The following is a 23268-nucleotide window of genomic DNA, read 5'->3' on the forward strand; positions in this document are numbered from 1 at the left end:
CAACAAGTCATCAAGAAGTGTTTTAAGCTAGGTAGTTTTTATATGAGCGCATTTGTGCTATTTATTTTAACTTTACTGTATGTTTGAAAATTACTAAAGTTTACTTTGTAGTTGGGAAAAATACATGCTTTTCCTCCCCCAAAAGCCAGTAACCTTAGCTATTGGCAGTGTTGCAAGAGGTCTGTACTTTACCTGTATGAAGACAGAGAATGTTGCTAATGCCTATCCACACACAAAGGAAATCTTGCTCAGGAAAGAACAGCGATTCCAGAACAAAAGAAGAGGGCAAGGGTTAAGAGAATACCTGGAACTTAAGAGTATCAAGAGTGGGAAGTGGCACTGGAATGATCTGTCAATATTTTGGGCTGTCATTAGAACAACAGACTCTTCACCATACAAGACTGTGTGGTGTACTGCGTACTGGAAAGAGCATGAAACCAGGGAGAACTGGTTAGAATTCAGGTTTTGCTACATATTAACTGTGATATTTTGGCTATGACACTGGCCACTTTGACTCCACATTCTTCACATATGTAAAATGCTAGTTATAAAACTAATACCTGTCACCGATGTAAAATGGTAGATTGGTATAATACTTTAATCTGGTTACAAAAATTAGGAGGTTTTGAGGAGTGAGATTTAGAATTGCTCTCCATTAATTTGCTTACAAAGATATTTTCAACTTTCTCTAGAGGTGTTGGTTGTGAAAACCTCTATGGAGCTAATGATAGTTAAGGGTTTCTTTTTGATACTGTCAACTAATTTTTAGCAGTACGTACAACTTTCTGTATATACCATCCGACTTATTGAAAAGGGAATCAATAAATGTGTTTATTGAATGACTGCCTCATGTCATAAAGAAATTTGAGGAAGGACCCTCAATTTGACATTCTTATATTTCTTTATATTTGGATCATTTATTTTGTCTTGGTTTCCAAATTTAAAATGTGGTGAGCTCAGCAGATCTGCCCCCAGTGTCAGCCCCTCTCTCTTTTGTTGCATACCTTTCTGTGCTTCAGAAGCTGGAAAACTCAAACTACATGTCCCAGATACCTTTACTTGCTAATGCTCTGCGTGCGGATCACATACATCAAAACTAAGATGTACGGGTTCTGTTTTGATGCTGCTGGCAAATACAGCTGTGGAGACCTTGTTTTTTCTGCAGCAGTCACTTACTCTGTCGGTGTTGAGAAGACTGGAACTATGGGGTAATAGTTTCCTGATTCTACCTTCCTGATTGTGTCCATGAGCCAGTTTGTCAGTGTTACTTGGGGAGTTATGCTTGGATGCTAGACCTTCTCCAGCCTCCCCAATGATTGCGAATGTCCCCAGATTGCCCAGACAAATCCCCTTCTGCCTAGAGTAGCAAGCTGATTATTGCACTGAATCCGGATTGATTGACTTGTAAGCGCTTTATGGGCAGGAACCCTGTGATATAAAGAAATGACCTTGCATTTTATCTGGAGGGAAACAGATGATAAATAAATGATTAAGTATAAGTTTCAGTAAGATGTTTGAGTGCTACAGATTAAGTTGGTAAAGGGGGTGGGAGTGCAGGAGCTGGATGTTGCGATTTTAAATAGAGTGGTCTTGGAGAGCCTCGCTGATAAAATGACTTATGAGACCTGACTATTACTTCAATTGTGTGCAAGGCCGAAGAGTAGTTACTGTGCTAAAAACGCAATTACCCAATTATTTTGTTCTTAGATAACTCCTCTAAGCGGCTATTTACCCACAGCAAACATGGCGGAAGAGACTTCAGCCCGACACTTGAGCCCACAATAAAGATGGCTGCGGCACTTCCTGTGTTTGACCTCAACAAAGATGGCGACCGCACTTTCTGGTCCCGGTTTTCGCCTTCAATAAAGATGGTGCTTATGGCACAGGCTCCCTGACAGTCTGGATTCCGGTGGCAGTTTTATTTATTTATTTTTTAAGATACGTGTTCGCAGACGTAAGTAGCAGGAAACCAGGAGCCCGTATCCCTCTTTTCTCCAGGGCCCGCGGCCCGCGGCCTCCCCGCCCCGCGGCGACCCGAGCCAGGCCGGTTAGGGTGGCGATAGGGGTGCCCGGCGCCCCACTCTGAGGGTTGTTCCAAACCCTCTCTTTTTAGCGGCTCCGGTTGCCCCGAAAAACCTCCCGCAGCCCCCTTGTTCGTGATGCCCCAGGGCGTCAGCTGCCCAGACGGGGACTGAAAGACGTTCCGCCGGGCGCAGCCGGAAGCGCACGCCCCCTCACCTGCCCCACTCGGGTCGGCCGGGTTCCCTTCTGTGGTGTCCGCGCCACCGACACCACAGCCCTCGGCTCTCTGTGCAGTGGTCTTGGCAACATGCCTTCCAGCCGCGCGTGGCTGCGGACCAGGACCCGCCTGTGGACAGGTTTCTTTTACAGAAAAAGAAATCCCCTTGAGTGGCCCCTGCACGTGTGGTCCTGGCAGGGTCGCGAGGGCGACTCTGAATGCTTCGAGGGAAGGGATGGAACCTCTGACTACATATACGTTTTGCAGTAGACGGACACAAACCTTACGTTTTTCTTGAAGGTGATGGTGCATAAGCCTTTTCTCCTCTAGGCAGTGGTTCTCAACCTTCTGGCCCTTTAAATACAGTTCCTCATGTTGTGACCCAACCATAAAATTATTTTCGTTGCTACTTCATAACTGTAATGTTGCTACTGTTATGAATCGTAATGTAAATATCTGATATGCAGGATGGTCTTGGGCAACCCCTGTGAAAGGGTTGTTCTACCGCCAACAGGGTCGCGACCCACAGGTTGAGAACCGCTGCCTGGGGTACGAGATCCTTCAGCTTACGGCACCTGCTGGTCCCCAGCCCATGGCTGATCAGGTCCTGCCAACGCCGGCGTGCAGAAGGGCAGCTGCAGCGCACGGGCAGTTCCTGCAGTGGCGGGGCAGCTCTGCAGAAGGCAATGTTAGAACAGAACCACTGTTTCTTCTCCGCGATGTTGAATGAGACGTCGCTCTGTAATACTCGAAAAGAAGTTGCTTTTTAAGCAGGGTCTCGGGCCCACTTTTTTCCAAATCTCATAATAGATGGAGGAATTGACCCCCTTGTGTGGGAAGCAAGAACAGAACAGATGATGCATGCTCAGTGTAGCTCATTATGCTCAGAAACACTTGAAATGAACGAGGTGAATTAATTAGCACAGCCCCGTGTTCAGCACCGGTGGTCTGGCACTCTGCTAGGGTTGAATGGATGTCCATTTCCTTAAGGAGCTTATATTGCAGGGCGGTAGCTTTCAGGGCGCATCACTCCTGTCACCTGAACTTCAGTTTTGTCTCTCCCCAGGGGGAAATGGAGGCTAGAGACAAGCAAGTGCTTCGCTCCCTTCGCCTGGAGCTGGGTGCAGAGGTTCTGGTGGAGGGACTGGTTCTTCAGTATCTTTACCAGGAAGGGGTCTTGACGGAAAACCACCTTCAAGAAATCAAAGCTCAAACCACAGGCCTCCGGAAAACAATGCTGCTGCTGGATATCCTACCTTCCAGAGGTCCTAAAGCATTTGATGCATTCCTCGATTCCCTGCAGGAATTTCCTTGGGTCAGGGAGAAGCTGCAGAAGGCAAGAGAAGAAGCCATAGCGGAGCTGCCTGCAGGTAGGCCTCAACAAGATAATTTCAGACCAGCTCCCAAATTGTTGAACTATGGCCTTTGGATTTGAAGTTGAGGTTTTAGGGTAGGAGGGGATCAGCAGCTCCCGAAAGCGGGTAAGGAGTTTGGACTGCAGACATGGCGTGACAAGGATGGGATGAAGAGGTGGCATTAGGAAGCGCTGGGAAGGAAGGAAGAATGAACCATGATTGAGAGGGTGAGGAGGGAGCTCAGAGAATATATTTAGAAATGCTTCCAGGGAAACTTGGCAAGTCACTTGGGAGACATGTTCTCATCGGAGAGCCAGGCCATATCTCGGCCCTTGGCATCAGGAGCCATGTGGAAAGTGCAGATGGGAGAGCAGCGCAAGGCCTCCTGATAACTGCTTCATGGGGTGCCATCGCTGCCTGCTGGAAAAGGTCAGATTCCTGAAGGGGGAGGCAGCCTCTAGGAAGGCATGCCCTGCACCTGCTCCCTGGCCTGGCCTACATGGCCAGAAGGGATTGTTTGGAAGGCTGGCTTAATTTGTGTTTAAAGGTTATTGATTTAAAGTCATCCTTTTTAGTTTTGTTCAGACACCAAGAGTATTAACTTGTAAGGGTAGTAGTGCAGGGTCTCATTTTGTTTTTTTAAGCAAGTTGGGAGCAATGGAAAATAGAAATAGTCCTAGTGCCATTGATCTGGCTTGTAGCAGGAAGAAGATGCGATATGAAATACTTGTTCTTCTTAACAGCTCCCATGATTTATGCTGTTTACAAAAATTGAGCAGAGAACTGAACTGCCAAAAAAAAAAATTAATTAAAAGTTCACTTGTAAATTTTTAACAGTTAGGAAATCAACATTCTCTGGAGTTTTCAGTAGTAGTAATAGTCAGAATTTCTCCAAGTCAGTGGTCCCTAGCCTTTGTTATTATTGTTTTTAAAATAGCAGTATATCTGGCTAAAAAGCAAACACCAGTAATAAAAGACCACTTTTATTGTTTTTGCCTTGTGGACCTCATATTTTGAATGATTTTTCCAGACCACATTCAGTAAATACTCATGATTAATTTTTCTATTTTTATTAATGCCATATGTCTGAATATCTGATCATCATGAGATGACCAGTTAACTTGGGAAGGCCTAGTAAAATCCCAGTGTAAAAAAAAAATATTTTCATTTCTTTGCATGACCAAATTACAGGCAAATGTATATTTTATGCTTTTTGAAGTACTGAAAATAGCTGGCCTTTAAAGACCACAGGAATTCTCAAGTTGGATTGTCTTTACCAAATTAAATACTTTAGGTGCAAAGCCTAATTAAAGTATCTAAGACATTCCTACCACTGTATTGAAAGCAGAATAAATAATATAGAATTGGGGAGATGTTAAAAAAATATTAGGGTGTCCAGTGTCTTTTCCTGGTATTTGACGTAGAGGTTCCTCTTGGCAACACGTAGTTGAAAACAGCAAAACAGGCAAACTGAAAGTCTGTTCCAACCAAAATATTTACTTTAATTTTATAATCGTTTTGGGTGATGTAAATAGTACTGTTGTATCTTTTTAATAGAGGTATGACCTCATTGTCATTTCTTCAGATTCATTCAGAGAACAAGAAAAAAATTAAGATTTTTAAAAAACGAATGGTGAAAGTTACAGAGAAGTTGAGGGAAAAACAGTTTTGTGTGTGTGTGTGTGTGTGTGTGTGTGTTTAAGTAAACAGAAGGAAACAGTGTAGAGTGGGGAAAATCTAGTGTGTCTGTGTTGAAGTTCAGAAAAATAATGTTAGTTTGTGTAATTATGTGGAAGTGGTCAAATGCGATGATAGGTTGACTACTGCACAAATTAAGTACTCTTGTTTTCTTGTTGAGTCACACTACTATTGAAAAAATATTCTGAAGAGAGTTTGATTTACATATGCCTCTATATACTGCCTACAGTGACAATTACATAAACTCACTTTCTAAATAATTATTGTTAATTATTCAACATTTTAAATAAGATTACAAAATATAAATAAGGTATGGAGAATAATGGTGCAGTGAACATCCTTATCCCCATCACTGTTAAAAAAAGATACTACCATTGCCTTTGAGGACTTCTGGGTGCTCCTCTTCAACCCTCGCTTATCCTCAACCCCTACTCACTGATAAACCCTGAATTTGGAGTTTAAAATTTTCTTTTTCACTTTGTAGGTTTCCATTTCATAGTCACTTTAAAAATCCACATACATTATAGAAAATTCACTATGCCATAATTTTGTATGTATATGTAAGGGATGGAGGAAATGATATTATTTTAAAGGAATTGTTAGTTAACAACCTCCTCTTTTTGAGACCTTTAACTTTGTGTTTAAATGAATTAATTTGATGGCAGTATTTTAATTCTAAAATTAAATTGGGACTTAATTGAAATCTTTTTTCAGTCTTAGAAAAAAATTAAAATTAAAGTGCCTTCAATTTAATGTCCCTATAAAAATGTGAATGATCCCAGAGGCCTATTTCCCAGGACCTCAGTGTTTCTTCAGTGTTGTAACAGAGTAATTTTAATAAGCTTTTAAATAGTCCATTTAAATTTTTGTAAAGGCATTTTGAATTTTGAAGAACTAGGCTGCAGGAAAATGTGGTGCTTGTATATGTAGGTATATACATCAACCTCTCCTGACCTTTTATAATAATTTTGGTTGTAATTATTAACTAATCTGCATAGAAAAGAATGGTTTTCTCCTTGGCCAAGAGGTGAGTCTTTCTCCAACAATAAGCTGATTTTATTTTATTAAAAAGTTTTCTTGTTATGGTCTTCTCAGAGATTCTTAGTTTCCCTTTTATTAGTTGAATTTTGAGCTGCCTCAAAGGCCTTATTTGGTGATCCTACTTAGTTCTTTTTATTTATGTTCTGGAATTAAACCTTTGATTCTCTTAGAATCTGCCTAGATGACTGGTCTCCCTATCTCTGTTAATAAAACTCTAAGATGTTAATAGAAAATTGATTTTGTGTTTTTCTCACCGTATAAGGACTCATGTATTTTAAAAGAGGAATTCTGGCAGTAAAATGACGTAATCCAGCTTGGCACCGTGGCAGGAACACTTGACAGTGTGTCCCTTACTGGCCAGTAGACACTAGATCAGCTGAAAGTCGTCTCTGGGCACCTGTCAGGTCATTTAGGAGATGAGTATAAAGCTGAATTTGGGTGAAGGCAGCGTGGGCCTGCCTGTCTGCCTTCCCACTACTCATGGGCTCTGTCTACACTGCAGCCTCTCCAGTGCCTGAGCTAATCTGTATCTACAAAGGAGGTGGGTGTATGGGCAGCCCCAGTCTCACCTAAGTGATGATGGGAGTGACTTCTGGGCCCCAGGACTTCCTGTTCCATTGTGCTGGCCCTGGCTGTGGGACTGGGTTTCTGTCATGATTCTCACGTAACTGTCAGCCTGGCAACCCTGCCTTTACCCCTGTTTTCCTTTAGGTTTGGGAGTTATTTTCCTCCTCTCTAAGCTAGATTCCTGCTTCATATTCTCTTAGCGACTGGCAAGGATATCTTGGAACACAGCTCTGTGCCTCCTATGTTAGCATCCGATGCCTCAGTTCTTTAGCCTGCTGGAGTGGCTGTCCTGGGGTGACATTTGCTTCAACCTTGCCTGAGCTTGAGCTGGTCCTTGCCATGAACCCTGTGCCCCAGACTCCTTGGCTGCCCTCACTGGAACAAGATGCAGGGCTGGCCTGTTTTCCTTCTACTTACCATCTCCAGGGCTCAGCCTGTCCCTTTTGGAGCTGACGTTGCCTGATCATGTATACATAGCGACATTGGTCACTGTCTCGAGATGCACTCTGGCTCTCACATATATACTTGGATGCATCTGAAGTTACTGAGCAATAATGGCAAACATTTTAGGCATTGTTATAGGTTTATTAGATTTCTAGCCTGGGATTTTCCAGTCATACCATGTCTTGACCATACTCTGCATAAATTCAGTGTTGATCTCAGTTTATCTAGCTTGTGGTCTATCCAAGTACTTCTGTAGCTGAGTGGAGTTTACTTCATAGCATTGTGTGTACTAGAGAGGGAATGATGGGAGAACATCCACAGCAGGACCCCTTCTTGTGGTAAGGGCAGAGTCTACAGATTTCTGTGTATCCTCGACATGCTTATCATATCTTCCTGAGGACCAGTGAGGTGCCAGGTACTAGGTAAAAAAGACACATGAAGGACCTCTGGATCAACTGAGGGGATTCATTTGTTTGTTCGGCAAATAATGAGTATTGACCATGTGCCAGACATTAGGTGCTAGGGATATTATAATACACAAAGCCCCTACTCTTATGAGCTCACTATACTCTACAGTTCAATGGGGACAGAGAGCAAGCAGATGAATAAATAATACAGTCATGTGCCACTTAACAACCTTTTGGTCAATGGCTGATTGCATTTACGATGGTGGTTTCATAAGCTTATGAAGGAGCTGAAAAATTCCTATTGCCAGTGTTGTCATAGCTGTCATAATGTCATACAGCAACACATTACTCAGGTGTTGGTGGTGATGCTGGTGTCAACCTACTGCTGCCTGTTCTATAAAAGGATAGCACATATAATTATGTATAGTATATAACACGCGTGATAATAAATGTTACTGTACTTTTCTCATTCTTTTAGCATGTAATCTTTCTACTAATTAAAAAAATTGTGCTGTACAATAGTATGCTGTGCTACACTGTCAGCAGGTTCATGCACCTCATGTTTACCACATCTCTTGATTGCATAATTTTCTCTTGTACTTGATTAAATCTCATGTTGTTTGTACAATAACACGCTGTACAGGTTTGTAGCCTGGGAGAAACGGGCCGTACTATATAGCCTACGTGAGTAGTAAGATATGCCATCTAGGTTTGTGTAAGTGCACTCTATGATGTTCATGAAATGACAAAACCACCACAACCCATTTCTCAGAATATATCCCATCATTAAACAGCACATGACTGTACATCAGGTGATGATAGTGCTGTGAAGTAAAACAGTATGTGTGTGGTAAGGAAGGCCTTAGCATATTATTAGGCGAGGTCAGAGCAAGCCTTTCTGATGAGGGGATGTTCAGCAGAGACCTACATTCTGCCACAAAGTGGACACAGGAGGAAGAGCAGTTCAGATAGTGGGAGCCCCAGGTGACTGTGTGGCAGGAGCCCAGGCCCATCCGGGATAAGAACCTTCCTCCTGGAGATGAATCACAGCACAATGTCAGCATCAGTGCAGTTGCAACCATTTGTTGTTGTGTTTCCCAAAATGCAAGATGCGCGCAGAGCCATGATCTTGGTAGCTTTTAAAATGATTTTCGATGATAAGTGGAATGGGATTGAATCACATGGTGAGAAATTCATTTTCTTTTTCAATACTGATAGCCAGGTGAAAGCCTCTGTTTGGTACAAGTATTTCTGAAACATCTTGCTTGATACCTGCCAGCTTTCTTTTTAATAGAAAAAAAGGTCCTCATGCTTAAAGCCTTCTTTGGACAGCAATATTTAGCTCAAACTTAATTGTTTTGCTTTTTTTTCTTATATCCATTTAACATTTTTCTTCCATTTGTGACAAGTAAAACTGTTTTCTATTTATGAAGTTCCTTTTAAAAAACACATTGCTTTGCCCTGGCTGGTTTGGCTCAGATTGTTGAGCATCAGCCCGTGCATCTAACAGTCTTGGGTTTGATTCCTGGTCAGGGCACTTACCCAGGTTGGGGATTTGTTCCCTGGTCGGAGTGTGTATGGGAGGCAACTTATCGATGTTTCTCTCTCACATCGATGTTTATCTTTCCCTCTCCCCTTGGTTTCTCTTTCTCTTTCTCTCTCTCTCTTTCTCTCTCTCTCTCATCAAAGAAACCTACTAAAGAAACCCACATTACTTTTATTTAAGTTAAAATGACTCAACATAAAGAAAAATACTTAGAAAATAATAATGGTATGAGATTATGTAAATGGTATTTATAAAACATAAAGCTACTTTTCATCTATTTTCTCACTTAAAAAGAGTGACTGGAGTTTGGGGCAGGAACCATTGCCTGGATGGCATAGTTGGGGAAGGAAGACTCTAGCTCTAGCTCAGATAGAAGAGATGGCCATATTCAAGGTTTTTTTTTTTTTTAAATATATTTTATTGATTTTTACAGAGAGGAAGGGAGAGAGATAGAGAGTTAGAAACATCGATCGGCTGCCTCCTGCACATCTACTGGGGATGTGCCTGCAACCCAGGTACATGCCCTTGACCGGAATCGAACCTGGGACCTTTCAGTCCACAGACCGACGCTCTATCCACTGAGCCAAACCGGTTTCGGCTCAAGGTTTTTTTTTGTTCGTTTGTTTTTATTTTGTTTTTGTTTTTTTACTGTTTTGCTCATTCAGTTTATGTGTAGTGGCTGAGAACTGATTAAATTTATTAGTAGAATTGCCAGAATGACTTAATTTTAGGCTGCCTAAACTGTAAACACATTAATTTGCTAGTGTAACAAAGTCAGCAAGATGAAGACATATCCTGGTATTCCAGACTTTTAGACTGGGAGGGACTTACAGTTCATCTAAGTTTTCTGAGAAAACCAAGTCCTAGGGAGATAAAGTCAACACTTAGCCACGATCACATAGCTACTTATTTGTTGCCAGCACTGGAATCCAGGCCTCCGGATTCTTGATTTACGACCTTTTCTGCTGTGCAGTCTTGGCTCCCCACTGGGTTTGAAATGGAATTGTATATGCTGTGGTGTTAATAGTGGAAATTAGCTTTGTAAAAAATTGTGCTAATGGTTTGATTTACTTTTAAGAAGAAAAATTTCAAGGGCTTTTAGAGGTATTTTAGAATAAGATTTTACTAAAGTATTTTATATTAATTAATGCTAATTTTAATTATTTAAAAGAAAATTTTGATAGTTCAGTACTGCATTTCATCAAAAGATTTCCCGCCCCCTGTCCCTCTTCCCCATCCAAGGCTGACATAAAGGAAGAATTTTATTGAGTATTTACGGGACTGATGAAATAATGCATCTGTTGGCAGCTAATTGCAGCTCTTTCTAGGAATAGCAAACCATGTGACAGTTCTCTCCCCAGCAGGGATATATCCATCTCACTTTAAAAAGTGGATTTATTGTTCTTTCCTCTTAGAAATTATCACTGTGACTTTTTTCTCTCTCCTCTGGCTGTATGGGTCATTTGGCTACATCAGTCACCTTACTGACCATAAGAGGTTGATTTAGCTTCAACTTTGGCTTTTAAAAACTGCTGATCCCCAGACTTTACCAAGGTCAATTCATGCCAAAATCTGTGGAGGTGGGGTATGGGCAGTGGTATTAAAGATACACACTCACACTCTCACATGCACATATACCCATGCACATGCACAAATGCCCTAATAGGTTATTTTACAGGAAAACCAGGTTTGAGCATGTTGTTTTGGGACCCGCCAATTAGGTGCATGGCTTCTTTCTCCTTATTGCGCCCTAAGTATGGACCTCCCAAAGCTGTACACTTACTTGAAGAGCTGTTCTTGGTTTTGCAGGGGAGGAGGTGGAAGGATGGTAGGAATGGAGATGTAGAAGGATATAGAGTTTTGTTTTAAATCTATAATCACAGGTGTTTCTAATTCTCTGAATATCTTGAACATTGTTGCTTAAGAATATTCCAGAATCTTAGACCCCATACAGGTGTCACTCTAACATCAACCTTAAAATGCGTTAGAGCTCTAGGGGAATGCATTCATACATAGAACGAATTTGATCAGAGGGTTTTGAATTAGCTGGTGAATTTGGATTTGGGGAATTATTTTCATCATTTCTTCGCAATGTTTGGAAATTAAAAACCATCCACAATACTCTGTGCTCTGTAGATCAAGCTATGTCCAAATGGAGGCAGAAACTGCCAGTGGAGAATGAGTTGGATGCTGCTCTCAGATACAAAGTGAGCTGAAGAAGGCTGAGGATGGATGAGAGACAAATGGCCCGAGGGGAAGGCCAGCGGGGAAGACTAGGACCGGCGTAGTCCCTCTGTCTGTGGGTCGGTCAGACAATCTGTTTGTAATTAAGAATGAATTTTAGTATTTTCTGTGTCTCACAAAGAACCTCAAATAATATCAGTAAAATACTTACTCTGTGTCAGGCACTGTTCCAGGCCCTTGGCATTTATTAATTTATGTAATCCTGACAGTTACCGTTATTGCATAGATAAGAAGATGGAGGTACAAAGATGTTAAGTCATTTGCTCAAGGTCATAAATGTGGAATCCAGGCACTTAAATGTCAAAGCCTGATAATTCATAGCCTATAAAAACAAATTCTCAAAATTAGTTTTTCTTTCCTTCCTAATTCTGATTACTTGTGGCTGCACCAGAGCCCAACATTTATCAGCCCCATGCCCTCTCCTACTCCAGGCTCTCCCAGACGCACAGCACTAGGGGCTTTTCTGTCTTTCTCTTTCCTGCTTATTGTCAAAAGACTAATTCCTGGTTGGTACCTCTCTCTTCCCCATCTTACTTTATCTTTTTTTTTTTTTTGCTGGAAAGGTCTAATGTGAGGCCATATGGGGTCGAGGAGCAGAGCCCCCAGGTTGCTCCCATCCCATCTTGATACCTTGAGAGTAAAAAAAGGCTAAATTTTCTTGGCTGTGATCAGGAGACAGACATGGTGTCGGCTCTCCTGATACTGCAAGTCGGGTTCCACTTTTACAGCTCTTAAATCCTGCTATCAACAGTTCCAATAACCAGCTTTTCTGGTGGTGCAGCCTGAGAGTTTAATCATACACTTCGCAAGGTAGCTTTCTCTTTTTTTATGGGTGCAGTTCAGACTTGCAGGCTGTTGTTATAGCTAGCTGCAGGAATGTTTGCTTTTGCTTAATTTTAATAGGCAGCTGTGTTTATACTTGTTCTTCAGTTTGAGCAGCATATGATTCTTTGGAGGATTTTTGCCCCCAGAGAAAAAAAAGAGTACTATACTTTTCCAAACAGTAAAATTTAATTGAGAAGGAAATATAACCTCTAGAAGTTTGGGGCAGGTTTTAGTCTTAGGCTTTATTTTTTGTTAATGTTATAAAAGAAATCTTAACTCCTTATAAGAAGTGCCAAGTTGACAATTCCTGGAAATGTTCATGTTCTATTTATGCTCAGCACCATAGCAGAGAGGCTGGTGACGCTGTTACCAAAATAATATCGCTGAGCTGTAGTAAGTGGCAAACAGGAGGCTTGAGGTTTTATACCTAAATAGAAAGGCTTTAATAACATCTCTCAGTTCCACCATTTGTGCATAAGGTATATGAGTGCTGAATGGTAATGGTGAAGACGTTACAGAGAATTCCAGAGCAAGCAGACCACATCTGCTGGGACTTGTCCTGTTGTTAGAACTGCAGAAGGCTAGAGCTGGAGGGATCTGAGAGCCCCCAGTTTACAGATAGGAAAATAAGGAATGTAAGTCAGTCTGCTAGCATGTGTATGGACTCATTGGTTCAAGTGTAGACTTCTTTTTTAAAAAAAATATATTTTTATTGATTTCAGAGAGGAAGGGAGAGGGAGAGAGAGATGTAAACATCAATGATGAGAGAGAATCATTGATTGGCTGCCTTCTGCATACCCCCCACTGGGGATGGAGCCTACAACCTAGGCATGTGCCCTTGATGGAATTGAACCCAGGACCCTTCAGTCCGCAGGCCCACACTATATCCACTGAGCCAAACCAGCTGGGCAAGTGTAGACTTCTTGATAACATAAGCAAATATAGGGATTTTTCCACTGTGACTGGGTAGATCACAACTTTAAAGAATTCCTAAAGTTCTAGGAGTGGGGAAGGAACAGTTCCAAAAGGAAGAGGTGAAAGCTGACTAAAAGCTGTCTGCTGTACTCTGTCACTCCCATTCTTTTTATATTGATCAGGTTCCACACTTGCAGGCCTGAAAAGGAATGACAGCTCTTTTTTTTTTTTTTTTTTTTTTTATTGCTTAAAGTATTACAAAGGGTATTACGTATGTGTCCTTTTGACAGCTCTTTAAGGAAGGAGAATGTTCTACAGCAAAGCCCGGGTTGAAGGCCAGAAGTGGTAGGAAAAGTACAAGAGAGCAATGTTTAGAGCGACCTAGATCTTAAACTTTTTCAAAATGAGAAGATATTAGGGGAAAATGGATTGAGGATGTTAAAGTAGAGAGGAGATTAGAGAGAGAATTTGGATTGGGTTTTGGCTAAAGGCTTTACATATGTAAACTCACTTTATCCTCATATTTGAGGATAGGTCTTTGAGGTAAGTACTATTATAATTATTTGCATTTACAGATGAAAGTATTAGATAAATTGCCCAAGGTGGCATAACTCAGGTAGCAGCAGAGCTGAGATTTGAACATGGACAGTCCTCCAGTCCCTGCTTTTAATCACTGGGCTACCCTATCTATCCCTAATACCACTTGTTAGTTCTGCTCAGAGTCACCTGGGCAAGCTATAGCTTCTTTCTTTTCTGACCCTTTCTTGCCTTGGTTCTCACAGTTAGCCAACATTTCCATTGAGTCTTTTTTTAAAGAGCTTACCAAATGACAGCTCTTTAAGGAAGGAGAATGTTGGGATATTAAAAAACACACACACACACCAAAGAAGATAAGAAGTGTTTTCTAAGAAATGGGATTAGACAAAATAGAGATTTTGAATGAGATTGATATGGCAGTTTTTGTTTATTGAATCTTTAAATATGTATCTCTTTCCATTTCTTTTCATTTTTAATTGGCATTTGATGGTGCTATGGGGAAATGTGCTTTTTTCAGGCTTCTCATATTTGTTTGAGCCCTTTTATTCCTTTATGTGCCAGCCAGGATCCATCCAAGAGGCAAAAACCACACAATAATTTGAACAAGAAAAATTTCACATAATGAATTATTAACTAGCAAAAAGTTAACTGTGGTTAACTACTAAAGGGTAAATGAGGTCTCTAAGCAATATGGAAATAGCTATTGCAAGAAGCTGCTTTTTTTCTCGAGCTGAGGGAGAGTAAAGGATGGAAGCGAAGCTCTAAGAGCTTGCAAGAGGCCCCTCCCCACCACAAGACTTCCTTGGATATTAATTGACTGCCTCATTAATTTGTAGCCTGCTGGTGGCCAGTAATCTTGCCAGAGGGTATAGGGCAGTGGTTCTCAACCTTCCTAATGCCGCGACCCTTTAATACAGTTCCTCATGTTGTGGTGACCCCCAATCATAAAATTATTTTCTTTCTTTTTTTAATTAAATCTTTATTGTTTAGATTATTACATTAGTTACTCTTTTTTCCCACCATAACTCCCGTCCACCCAGTTCCCACCCCACCCTCCGCCCTCACTCCCCATCCACTGTCCTCATCCATAGGTGCACGATTATTGTCCAATCTCTTCCCTCACCCCACACCCCTCCCCCCCCCAAGAATAGTCAGTCCATTCCCTTTCTATGTCCCTGATTCTATTACAATCGCCAGTTCATACTGTTCATCAGATTATTTATTCCCTTGATTTTTAGATTCACTTGTTAATAGATGTATATTTGTTGTTCATAACTTGTATCTTTACCTTTTTCTTCTTCTTCCTCTTCTTAAAGAATACCTTTCAGCATTTCATATAATACTGGTTTGGTGGTGATGAACTCCTTTAGCTTTTTCTTATCTGTGAAACTCTTTATCTGGCCTTCACTTCTGAATGATAGCTTTGCTGGATAAAGTAGTCTTGGTTGTAGGTTCTTGGTATTCATCACTTTGAATATTTCTTGCCACTCCCTTCTGGCCTGTAAAGTTTCTGTTGAGAAATCAGCTGACAGTGGTATGGGTACTCCCTTGTAGGTAACTGATTTTCTTTCTCTTGCTGCTTTTAGGATTCTCTCTTTGTCTTTTGCTCTTGGCATTTTAATTATGATATGTCTTGGTGTGGTCCTCTTTGGATTCCTTATGTTTGGGGTTCTCTGTGCTTCCTGGCCTTGTAAGTCTATTTCTTTCACCAGGTAGGGGAAGTTTTCTGTCATTATTTCTTCAAATAGGTTTTCAATATCTTGCTCTCTCTCTTCTTCTGGCACCCCCATAATTCGGATGTTGGTACGCTTGAAGCTGTCCCAGAGGCTCCTTACACTATCTTCGTATTTTTGGATTCTTTTTTCATTTTGCTTTTCCGGTTGGGTGTTTTTTGTTTCTTCGTATTTCAAATCTTTGACTTGATTCTTGCCATCCTCTGGTCTGTTGTTGGGAGTCTGTATAATGTTCTTTATTTCAGTCAGTGTATGCTTAATTTCTAGTTGGTCCTTTATCACAACATTGAGGGTCTCATTAGATTTCTTGAGGATCTCACTACATTTATCAGCGGTCTCACCAGTCTTTTCGAGGGCCTTATTAAGTTTATTGGCGGCTTCTAGACAGTTCTTTAAAGACCTTAAAAGTGTGGTTTTGAACTCTGTATCCAGCAGTTTGCTTTCCTCCAATTCTGTCGTTTGTGTCCTGTTTCTTTGTCTCGGTATTTTTTATGCTTCAATGTGTCGATAGAGTGCCTTTCTGTGCTAAGTGTCCCAATTACCTGAGGTAGACACTCTTGGTGCACCCCCTTGTGGGCTTTGTGCACAGTCTTGTTGTAGTTAAGCCTTGATTGTTGTAGTTATCACTGTGAGGAATTGACCTCCAGGCCAATTGGCTATGAGAATCAGCTGTGTCTGCAGTGGGAGAACTTCTATGCTGGAGACACCCCTCTGGGGGTAGACTTGCTTCGATGAGGCTTTGGTGCTCACTGAGTCTGCCCCTTGAGTGTGTCTATTATGGTTCCACGGAGCTGCAAACTGGATGGTCCCACTCTGACCTCTAGGCTTCCTGGTTCCTGGATCTGTAGGGAGGTGCTAATCTAGCCTTTGCCTGAGGCTATCCAGCAAAAGTCTCCCTGCAGGGCTTAGGTGGGGCGGGTCCCACGGGATCAACAGTATGGGGTTAGCAATTATGGCTGCCCTCAGTCTTGCCCTCAGAGGCTCTGCTTCTCAGTGTCCCAGTAATTGCTGCAAGTCCCACGGAGAGAAAGCTGCCCTAGGGTTCTGAGCGATGCCAGACAGTCCCGCTTCTCCCATATGAGTCTGGGTACCTAGAGACTCGCCCGGAGCTGGAGCTCAGAGTCTGAGACTCCCTCTAGATTGAAAACAATAACCACACCCTCAGCCGCCAGCCCACTCACTCCGCATGCACTCCGCACCTTAGTATTTTACTTCAGCACTGCGCCTCCTCTGAGTCTCGGTATGTTTTTCTCTTTCCTCCTAGTTGTAGAACTTCCAGTCAGCCAGCCTTCCTGTGGTTCTGGATGATGTCCGTTCCGTCTTTTAGTTGTATTTTTGAAGTGGTTGTTCGAGGCAGCAAACTCCGGTGTTTACCTATGCCGCCATCTTGGTTTCTCCATAAAATTATTTTCGTTGCTACTTCATAACTGTAATTTTGCTACTGTTATGAGTCGTAATGTAAATATCTGATATGCAGGATGTATTTAGGTGACCCCTGTGAAAGGGTCGTTCAACCCCCAAAGGGGTCTCGACTCACAGGTTGAGAACCGCTGGTATAGCAGCCTACCTGGTTGAGAAACTTGGTAGGGAATGTAGGTGGACCTGAGCTGATCCTCAGAAAGCTTACTGCTGAGGGGCAGAGATATTCCCTGGAGAATGAGCACCATGGAGTTTTCCAGATGCTGCTGGCTGTGACTGTCCCCTTTAGAGGGCATAACACATCCCAAACCAGAATGAAAAGCCCCTCCCTCTGCTATGACCTTGCAATGCCCCTCTATTGATGAAACTAACACTGAACCATCTGGCAAAAGAGAAATGTTTATAGAGTCTACCTAGCCCCAGTATCACCAAGTAGGAGAAGAGGGTGAACTTAGAGCTGAGAAGTAATGCATTGCTAATTGAAGTACCTCATCTGTAAAATAGTGATAGTGCATAATTCCCAAAGTAGTTCTGGGAACCTCATTCATTCATTCTTTCATTCAGCCAACATTTATTGATTATCTACCATTTCTGGCTATTCTGCTATGGCTCTGAGATTATGGTTGTCATTGTCTATTGTTTGTCTCTGCAACTAGACTATAATCTCCTCTAAGGCAGAGACATTTTATCTCTGTACCTGCAGAATCTGTTTAGCATAGTGCTACATACATGTTAGTCTTAACATGTTTATTAAAGGAATGAAGGAATGACTATACAGATAATATAAATACAGTCATACCCTCAATGAGTTTAAATTGTACTTGGGGAAAGGTAGAGGTAAATAAATAAATAAATAAATAAATAAATAAATAAATAAATAAATAAATAAATATAATACAATACAATACAATACGGTATTCTAGTTATCCTTTGTTGCATAACAAGCTACTCCAAAACTTAGTGGCTTTAAATAACAATCATTTATTTTAGTCATGAATGTGCAGTTTGGGCAGGGCTCAGAAAAGGCAGCTCATTTCTGTTCTACCTGGTGTCAGTTGAGGTGGCTTACCTAACTGGAGCCATAGGATCCATTTCCTAGATAGGTCACTCACGTTTGTGGTAAATTGGTGCTGCTTGTTGGTTGCTCTCCACCTGGGCCTTTCTGCTTGTGGCTGGGGTTTCCTCAAAGTATGAGGTTGAGTTTCAAGAGGCAGGAAGTGGAGGCTGCCAGTTCCTTAAGGTCTGGGCCCAGACAATGGCATCCTGCTAACTTTTGCTGTATTCTTTTGGTTAAGCTGTCCCAAGGTCCAGATTCAAAGAGAGGAAATAGAGTTCTCACATTTCCTTGGGAGGTGTGTCCAATCATTTTGGGGCCTTATAGCACTTATCAGATGCAGTGATTTAAAAAATATATTTTTTATCATTATTGAGGAATTTGCTGTCATATGATGAGAATGATGTAAATTAATGACAAATGTTTATTATTAGTTTAATAGAAAATGTTTTTTAAAAAGTGACATAGCTCTATTTTTCTGAATGTAAAAGCAACACATATTTATTCTTTTTTAAAAAGGCTCTAGAAAGATATCAAGAAAACGGAAATCTCTCATAATTTTATTGCCCCCAGATAATCATGTTTTAAAATAAATGAATAGTGAAATGCAATATTTGGGTTTTTACCATAGGAAATTTCGTTTTTGAAGTTCTCTCTTTTCCAACTCCACTCATTTTCAGAAAGTTATTATTTACTTGATACTAACACTTAAAGATTGAATTTCTTATGTGATGTCAAATAAAGACTAAAATTTAGATTATATGTATGTGTGATACATACATATATATATATATATATAATATAGGAACAGTCATACCCTCAATGAGTTTAAATTGTTCTTGGGGAAAGGTAGAGGTAAATACAATACAATACAATACAATACATTTTTATAAATATATTCCATTTGGAAGGATATAAATTTATTTTAAAAAGGCACGGGTAGAGGCGTAATCACCTACAGTCTAACTGCTTAGGAAAAATAATAAAGAGAAAAGATTCAGAGTCATATATATATATATATATATATATATATATATATATGCACATTTTTTTTTTCTCCAGAGAGTAAAACTTCCTGAATCATCTTGAAATAGTCTTTTCAAATTATTACCAAGGCTAGTTGCTATTTCCAAGACTAGTTGCTATTTCAGTTTGCAGAGGCTGGGGTGGGAAGCACTGGACTTAAATGACCTTCTCCAAATGACTTTTAAGGAACTATGAGGAATATTTTTCACTCAGCTGTTTTTTTTTCTTTTCTGTTTATCTTTCTATGAGTTTTCTATGAGTATTCTATTTCAAAGTGTTTCACTAGATATTACATAACCTGATTTTTTTCAATGTCTCCTATTTAAATGCTTTTAAATATTACTACTCTGAATCTTTTCTCTTTATTATTTTTCCTAAGCAGTTAGACTGTAGGTGATTAAGCCTCTACCCGTGCCTTTTTAAAATAAATTCATATCCTTCCAAATGGACTATATTTATAAAAATGTAAGTGTTCTGGATAGTAGATTAGATTTCCCCCTCCCCCCTTGCAATTAGAAAGGCATTTCTAATGACCCTTTCACTTACTCAGAGTGTATTTCAAAGGAACTGTTAAAAGCTTTGGTGGAATAATCATATCCCATCCTCCTCACTTCTTGTTACCAGGGTAGCTACCATAAACCACGATAGGAAGTAGGAGGAGGTGACAGATAAGTCATTGGAAAGAGCACAGTACCTGAAACTCCAAAACTTTGCTTCCTGCAAGCATTTATTTAATATTTACTATGGGCCAGTTAAACAGGGCAAAAATCTGCGTTTTTGGTTTATTTTACATCCAGTCCCCTGAACTATTGCCCCATTTACTTCCCACAAATGCCTTAGAGACTTGCCCCCCTCCCCCTTTTTTATTGCTACCCCCATCCCCAACTTTCATCTCTTTTTGCTTGGGTTTCTCCTTTCTCAGGCTCTACTTTTCTTAATATCTCACGGACATTCCTTATTCCTTTTTTTAATTTACCTTCTTCTTTCTTCTTTCTTCTACAATAGCCTTCTCTTTTCAGAAACAAATGGAACGATTTCTAAGTTATTTTGACTATTTTTTCTCGCCACCTTGCCATCTTGCTTTTCGTGTAAAGCAGAGGTCAATTCCTTATGGGTGGAATCCAGTCCAATACCTGTTTTTATAGGGCCTGTGAGTTAAAAATGTTTTATTTTTCATTTTTAAAGGGTTGAAACAAAAACAAAATGAAAGAAGAATATTTCATGACGTGAAAATTATATGAAATTCAGATTTCAGTGCCTATAAATAAAGTTTTATTGGAATACAGTTGTACTTATTTGTTTACATGTTTTCTATGGCTGCTTTCACACTATACCAGCAGAGTTGAGACCTTGTGTCCTACAGGACCTAAAAAATATTTACTGTGTGGCCTTTTACAGAGAAAGTCTGGCCACTCAAGAGTGAGGAAGGCTGGAAAATAGCTTTGCCTGACAGGACTCAGCTTTGTTTACCTTTCTTTTCTTGGTGCTTAACAGAGTGCTAGATTAAACCTAATGCTGAGTTCTAAAATTGTTTTGAGAGTCAAAACTGGAGAAGCCTTTCTTCAGAGCAGACTTTTCCTGTGAAAGAATGTTATTATCTTTTCCATTTCTTTTGAATTTAATTTTGCCAGAAGAGGTTTATCATATCAGGGCCATCGAACCTTTTCTTTCATTTCTAATATTGTGCATAAGAGAGAAAGATTAGGTAAACCAAACAGACGAATTTCCTTTGTACTCGGCATACTCACAGGAGGATTTAATTACAGTTTCCTCATGGTTTAGTCTCAAGATTTTTAAGTATTGGGGCAATGAGATAATGTTAGCATTTGAGTACCAACCACAAAAAAAGTTAAGCAAGGTTTGTAGTCATGAGCATTTGCTTTTTGTTCCCATCCATTAGATATTTTTTTTTTTTTTTTTTTTTTTTTTTTTTTTTATTGCTTAAAGTATTACAAAGGGTATTACATATGTATCCATTTTATCCCCCCGCCCTAGACAGTCCCCTAGCCTCCCCTATCACCCAGTGTCTTATGTCCATTGGTTATGCTTATATGCATGCATACAAGTCCTTTAGTTGATCTCTTACCCCCCTACCTCCTGCCCCCCAACCCTCCCCGGCCTTCCCGCTGCAGCTCGACAATCTGTTTGAGGCAGCTCTGCCTCTGTATCTATTATTGTTCAAAAGTTTATAATGGTCTCTATTGTCCACGAATGAGTGAGATCATGTGGTATTTTTCCTTTATTGACTGGCTTATTTCACTTAGCATAATGCTCTCCAGTTCCATCCATGACGTTGCAAATGGTAAGAGTTCCTTCCTTTTTATAGCAGCATAGTATTCCATCGTGTAGATGTACCACAGTTTTCTAATCCATTCATCTACTGATGGGCACTTAGGCTGTTTCCAGATCTTAGCTATGGTGAATTGTGCTGCTATGAACATAGGGGTGCATATATCCTTTCTGATTGGTGTTTCTGGTTTCTTGGGATATATTCCTAGAAGTGGGATCACAGGGTCAAATGGGAGTTCCATTTTCAGTTTTTTAAGGAAACTCCATACTGTCTTCCATAGTGGCTGGACCAGTCTGCATTCCCACCAGCAGTGCACAAGTGTTCCTTTTTCTCCACATCCTCTCCAGCACTTGTCGTTTGTTGATTTGTTGATGATAGCCAGTCTGACAGGTGTGAGATGGTACCTCATTGCTGTTTTGATTTGCATCTCTCGGATGATTAGTGACTTTGAGCATGTTTTCATATGTCTCTTGGCTTTCTGAATGTCCTCTTTTGAAAGGTGTCTATTTAGGTCCTTTGCCCATTTTTTGATTGGATTGTTTATCTTTCTTTTGTTAAGTTGTATGAGTTCCCTATAAATTTTGGAGATTAGGCCCTTATCAGATATGTCATTGGCAAATATGTTTTCCCACACAGTGGGTTTTCTCGTTGTTTTGTTGATGGTTTCTTTTGCTGTGCAGAAGCTTTTTATTTTGATGTAGTCCCATTTGTTCATTTTTTCTTTAGTTTCAAGTGCCCTAGGAGCTGTATCAGTGAAGAAATTGCTTCGGCATATGTCTGAGATTTTCTTGCCTTTGGATTCTTCTAGAATTTTTATGGTATCCTGTCGTACATTTAAGTCCTTTATCCATTTTGAGTTTATTTTTGTGTATGGTGTAAGTTGGTGGTCTAGTTTCATTTTCTTGCATATATCTGTCCAATTTTCCCAACACCATTTATTGAAGAGACTATCTTGGCTCCATTGTATGTTCTTGCCTCCTTTGTCAAATATTAATTGAGCATATTGGTTCGGGCCGATTTCTGGGCTCTCTATTCTATTCCATTGATCTATATGCCTATTCTTGTGCCAGTACCAGGCAGTTTTGAGAACAGTGGCTTTGTAATACAACTTGATATCTGGTATTGAGATCCCACCTACTTTGTTCTTTTTCAGGATTGCTGCAGCTATTCGGGGTCTTCTTTTATTCCAGATGAATTTTTGGAAAGTTCGTTCTAGATCTCTGAAGTATGCTGTTGGTACTTTAATGGGAAGTGCGTTGAATTTATAGATTGTTTTGGGTAGTATGGACATTTTGATGATGTTGATTCTACCAATCCATGAACACGGTATGTTCTTCCATCTGTTTATGTCTTCCTCTATGTCTTTTTTCAACGTCCTGTAGTTTTCTGAGTAGAGGTCTTTTACCTCTTTAGTTAAGTTTATTCCTAGGTAGCTTAGTTTTTTCGGTGCAATGGTAAACGGGATTGTTTTTATAATCTCTCTTTCTGAAAGTTCACTATTGGTGTATAGAAATGCCTCAGATTTCTTGGGGTTAATTTTGTATCCTGCTACATTGCCAAATTCATGTATTAAGTCTAGTAGCTTTTTGATGGAATCTCTAGGGTTTTGTATGTATAATATCATGTCGTCTGCAAATAAGGACAGTTTTACTTCCTCTTTTCCAATTTGGATGCCTTTTATTTCTTCTTCTTGCCGAATTGCAATGGCTAACACTTCCAGTACTATGTTGAACAGGAGTGGTGAGAGGGGGCATCCCTGTCTTGTTCCTGTTCTTAGGGGAAATGGTGTTAGTTTTTGTCCGTTGAGTATGATGTTGGCTGTGGGCCTGTCATATATGGCTTTTATTATGTTGAGGTATGATCCTTCTACTCCCACCTTGCTGAGAGTTTTTATCAAAAATGGGTGTTGAATTTTGTCAAATGCTTTT

At 40.3% G+C, this 23268-nt stretch overlaps 1 protein-coding gene across 1 annotated transcript in view; it reads left to right on the forward strand.

Annotated features, from left to right (window-relative positions):
• The first annotated feature begins 1796 nt into the window (after positions 1–1796).
• The window catches only part of CRADD (CASP2 and RIPK1 domain containing adaptor with death domain), a 211513-nt gene continuing 190041 nt past the window's right edge, over positions 1797–23268 (forward strand). The window contains exons 1-2 of the mRNA XM_059683802.1: positions 1797–1954; positions 3306–3609. Coding sequence (XP_059539785.1) covers positions 3312–3609 — 298 coding nt within the window. The 5' untranslated portion in view covers positions 1797–1954; positions 3306–3311. The remainder of the gene's footprint in view (positions 1955–3305; positions 3610–23268) is intronic.

Source organism: Myotis daubentonii, chromosome 2, assembly GCF_963259705.1.
Source record: "Myotis daubentonii chromosome 2, mMyoDau2.1, whole genome shotgun sequence".
NCBI classification, from domain to species: Eukaryota; Metazoa; Chordata; class Mammalia; order Chiroptera; family Vespertilionidae; genus Myotis; species Myotis daubentonii.